General features: G+C 36.4%; 1 protein-coding gene across 2 annotated transcripts in view; it reads left to right on the top strand.

The window, feature by feature from the left end:
• The window catches only part of LOC118764827, a 1,200,000-nt gene that overhangs the window by 1,154,171 nt on the left and 40,829 nt on the right, over positions 1 to 5,000 (top strand). For both annotated transcript variants that reach the window (XM_036505914.1, XM_036505913.1), the window contains one exon: positions 2,666 to 4,841. In XM_036505914.1, coding sequence (XP_036361807.1) covers positions 2,666 to 4,841 — 2,176 coding nt within the window. The remainder of the gene's footprint in view (positions 1 to 2,665; positions 4,842 to 5,000) is intronic.

The following is a 5,000-nucleotide window of genomic DNA, read 5'->3' as shown; positions in this document are numbered from 1 at the left end:
GCCAGCCGGCTAAATGGACTGAGGTATTGTTAAATGAAGTGTTTAGTTCAACAACACAACACATCACCTGGTCCGGGAATCATGGGTGTAAAACATTAACAATTAACTCACGCCCCCCACACACACATACATACACGCACAGAAACGCACACCGCTTGACTACCAGTGTTAATTTGTTTGCATCTCGTGAAGAATAAGTACCACATTTAGCAAGGAAAATAGTACTGGAATCATTTGTTCATTTCTTCGACTGAAACCCTGTGAGGTGGTAGCCCAGCATGACCGCAAAAGTAAAAGGTATACATACATTAGGTATACATACATACAAAAGTAAAAGGTATACATACTAAGGCGGCGAGCTGGCAGAAACGTTAGCACGTCGGGCGAAATGCTTGGCGGTATTTCGTCTGCGTTACGTTGTGAGTTCAAATTCCGCCGAGGTCGACTTTGCCTTTCGTCCTTTCGGGGTCGATAAATTAAGTACCAGTAACGCACTGGGGTAGATGTAATCGACTTAATACCTATGTCTGTCCTTGTTTGTCCCCTCTGCGTTTAGCCCCTTGTGGGTAATAAAGAAATAGGTATACATACATTTATATATATGTGTGTATGTACATGCACACACGTTTTTAGTTTATTTTCTCGTTTATATCACCCAAACTATACGCACGCCCACACACACACTCCCTCCCTTCCTCACTCACTCTTTCTACCGCCTGTCTGTTTACTTCTCTGCCTTATAAATCTCTATCTCTAAATCTTTTGCTTTTTTCTATTTTATATTCTCTGTATGATCCACGCTTCTTAAATGGGTGAGTAGCTGCTGATACTGCAATTAACGAAAAGATGTACCGTTTTTAATGGCAAAATAAGATGTTATCTTCTTTCGTTTCAACACACGTTCACACTAATGTAAATAATCGTAAACTAACAGCACTGCTTTGTCGCTGTGCCATAATTAACCACTTATACAACTGCCTCCATCAACCCCATTCCCATCACTAAAATCACTGCTAAAAGCTTACCATTAGCTCAATGGCCAACGAGGTAGCTTCTACGTGGCTGGTCGAACTGCTGAAATTAGCTATCAAACGTACTTGAAATAACACCATGTTTTTGATCCTATGTCCTCTCGACCAGTGATGACCTCAACCCAAACAACAAAACTACTGATGCAAAATTACTGCTTCTTTATACACCAGAATCTCAACATTAACCAACTCTACCATAATTCCAGTGATAATTCTTTCTCATTTTGACAAAAGATCAGCAGTTATAAGAGAGGAGATCAACTTCATCGACATCAATGCTCAGCTGGTACTAACTCTGCGCCTAACCTGAAAGCATGAAAAAGTTGAGCATTTGAACTCAGAACAAACTGAGCCGAAATGCATACCACAAAGCCTTTTGTCGTGCTTATGGTTCCGTCACCTCGATGCCTTTCTTTCTCACAGTAAAAATTCTTTCTAATTTTTGGCCCAAGACCAGTAGTTTTCAGAGGAGGGTTAAATCAATTATATCAACCGTCATACTTTCTCTCAGTAATAATAATACCATTACGACCATTCAAACTCAATCAAAGCAATACGGTAAGAATTTCTAGTACGTTTAATCCATCCCACCACCTCCACCACCACCACCACTACCTCCACTACCATCACCACCACCACTACCTCCACCAATGTCCAAACTCTCTTCTCGTTCTCATCTATCAACCCCCAATTATTTGAAACAACTTTTACCAACTACAACTCCCCACGATAGCTGTTATGATAACCGTCATTACACCGAAACCAACACTATTATTAATCTAACTAAAGCTACCAATATCTCTATCACTACCTCAGTTTCACCTCCACCTCTACTACCAACTTCATAACCGTTACCCTAAACTAGACCAATATTAACCTATCAGTACAACGTCATCTTCAACACCACCTCAAACCCACCAACCGGTAAGGTATCCACCATTATCGTATTTATTACATCCCATTTTCTCGACGCCATCTTTAAGTACATTTTCGTTTTAAAGTGTTTCACGCGAGGATCTATTCATAGTCTAATAATTAAAAAGCTTTTATATATTTATTTAAATATTTTTACAAAATGACTATTTTTCTTTTCGAGGTGTCTGGTAAATGATTTGAAAATATTTCTACGCTATTTTTACATTGATTCCACATAGACCTTACACACACAAATACACACACGCGCGCGCACACATATACGGTGTGTTTACAAGAATTACTGAATAAATACCTTGTGTGAGAAATAAAGAAAGAGGAGAAGGAGGAGATGATAATGGTGATGACGACGACGACGACGACGACGACGACGATGATGATGATGATGATGATGATGACGACGACGATAATGTGGCAAGTGGTGATGATTAATGATTGTGTTGGTGGTTGCGAGATAGTTACGATGATAGTAGTGATGATTGTGCTGTTGTTTGTAGTAGTGGTGGTGGTGGTGGTGGGATCATGAAGATGGTAATGATGGTGTTAGTGATTATGATTTTGTTATTTCTTTGTTTTTTTTTTACGAGTACAAGTAAGAGAATATTAACGAATCATTATATCATCGATATGAAAATATTGTTTGCTTGCTAATAATCAATACGTTCGTATTTTCATTTCATACTGACATTTTGTTTTTTCAGATCCTTCCATGACGTACTACATAAACTGATCACCTATCATACTTGGACATTGACTAAACATCATCACGGTACATACCGCTTTCATGACAACGTCCTCCTTATATTCCTGATAATATCTTTGATTATGTTAATTAATTATTTGATGAATCTGTTGGTGCCATTGGAGAAAACCGAAGGAAAAGCATTTACTAATTTAGGTCACAAACTTCCCGTATATATCTTTGTCGATTTCCTGGTATTTTTCATCCCTCTTATATTTGAGCATCTCCTTAGAAATATAAATGTGAAAGATGTAATTCTGAAAAATGGAGGCCAGCGTTTTCCACATAAACTTCCACTTGAGGAATATGAGCATTTTTGTATAAATGATAAATTTGCCGAATATCTACATCTGATTTTTTGTAACCTAGGAATCCATCAATGTGATGGTATATATAATACAAACAGTGAGATGGCTATTAATGACGTATACACAGAACACATGAAAAACGGTGTTAGGAAGGAAGACATGACTGAAAATTTGATATCTCATTGGTGGCTTCACCGTGAACCGAATAATGGATGCTGTCTGTGTACATTTAATGAAGACTTACACAAAGCAGAAACGCGCAACTATTTTGTTTTCAGAAATGAAATAGTTCCCATTGTTAATTTAAATGAATATGCGTTTTCCATTTTGTCTTTACGTTGTTATTGTTTGAAGAGTTTCGATGATAACTACAACGAATTCCCGCCTCTCTTAACTGACTCATACAGAGATAAAATAATTAAGAAATTCGTTAATTCTATATTTCTTCTGTTGCATTTGTGCCGAGAGTTTTATCTGAATTATTCGCGAACAATCAATTTGTCAAGTGTTTACAACACCTACAAGGCCCTCGTATATGAAATGCTTCATTATTATATACACTGCATTCTCCGGTACAAAAGCAATCAACTGAATAGTCAACTTCATATTGATGAAGTAGTAATAATAAGCGATGCGGACTCCGTCCGAAGAGATAGTTCTCCGGCCAAGCGTAAATTCATTAACATGGTAAATTCATTAACATGGTTTTGCAGTCGACGATTTCAGGGATCAACACGACATTTAAAAGAAACTTCAGAAATCAGTGAATTACCAAACCAATGTTTTCCTTTGTTTAATCATTTAGATAAGGCGTTGGAAATACTAATCGATGCAGTAGTTTATGTCGTTTACCAACAGAAATATGCCAGGGAAAATGAAAAATTGAATGCTAGCATGCTGCAGGAAATATTTTCTTATGCTTCGGATATTCTAGAGACTTGTGTTTATATTGAAAATCCAAGCGAAGAATTGATCAATAAAATAGACACCAATATATCCCAGCACAACTTTCTGTATATACATACCATTGTACAAGGTGATGACCCACAAAACCCCAACTTTCACGAGCTGCAGTTATATTTCCAGAGGAGCGTACACGACCACGAAGTTCTGATCAAAAATGCTATTGATACTGTCGAGAATAACATTATCGATTCATTTTTCTCGGAGGCGTTGTTACTTTATTTACAAGAACAATTCCCAAACGAAAATGTAAAATTTTCAGCAGAAACAGAAATTAAAATGTTATGCGAAAAAGTTATAGCAGAATCTGAAGAGGAAGTCAACAAAGAAAATATAATCCCGATGTTTATTTTTGCCCGCCTCACTCTATTCTGGGGAATTGCTGTTTATGTTCAAAACAACCAAAATACATTAGGTGATAAATTAACGGGACAAAGATTATTAAGTAATATACTTTCTGTTGTTAAAACTAACAGTCATCTTTATTATCAACTGAAAATTTGTTTACTTGAAGCTGGAATATGTGAATATTGCAGCGGAAAATCCGAATTAAATCACCAATGGTACGCTCATTATATGAAGCTTTTTTCAAGACCCTTTTTGAAAAGGAGGATAACCTTTAATATTTTATTCGAATTGGAAAACAAATTAAAAGCCGCTGTATTTCATTGCATAGAAGACATCATGACACATTCATTTGAAATGCAGACACCGCTTGTCTCTATGTATTATGTATCAGTTGTCATTGACCAGCAGTCATGTGTGGTGGTCAACTTTGTCAAGAGTTTTGTAGCACATTGGCTCGGTTACCTCGACACGAATCAATCAGCATCTACTTTCACAGAGAATCAACACAAAGAACAGGTCAGTAATTGCGTAAGATATATGTGTGTGCTCCTGTGTGCGTTTGTATGTATATATATATATATATATATATATATATATATATATATATATATATTTACAATTTTAAAATAGGATAAAATCTTTATAAGAATTTATCAAGTAGTTAGCGTGAAAAAA

Source organism: Octopus sinensis, linkage group LG9, assembly GCF_006345805.1.
Source record: "Octopus sinensis linkage group LG9, ASM634580v1, whole genome shotgun sequence".
NCBI classification, from domain to species: Eukaryota; Metazoa; Mollusca; class Cephalopoda; order Octopoda; family Octopodidae; genus Octopus; species Octopus sinensis.
The sequence above is the reverse complement of the archived record's forward strand: the minus strand, read 5'-3'. Positions and strand labels throughout refer to the sequence as shown.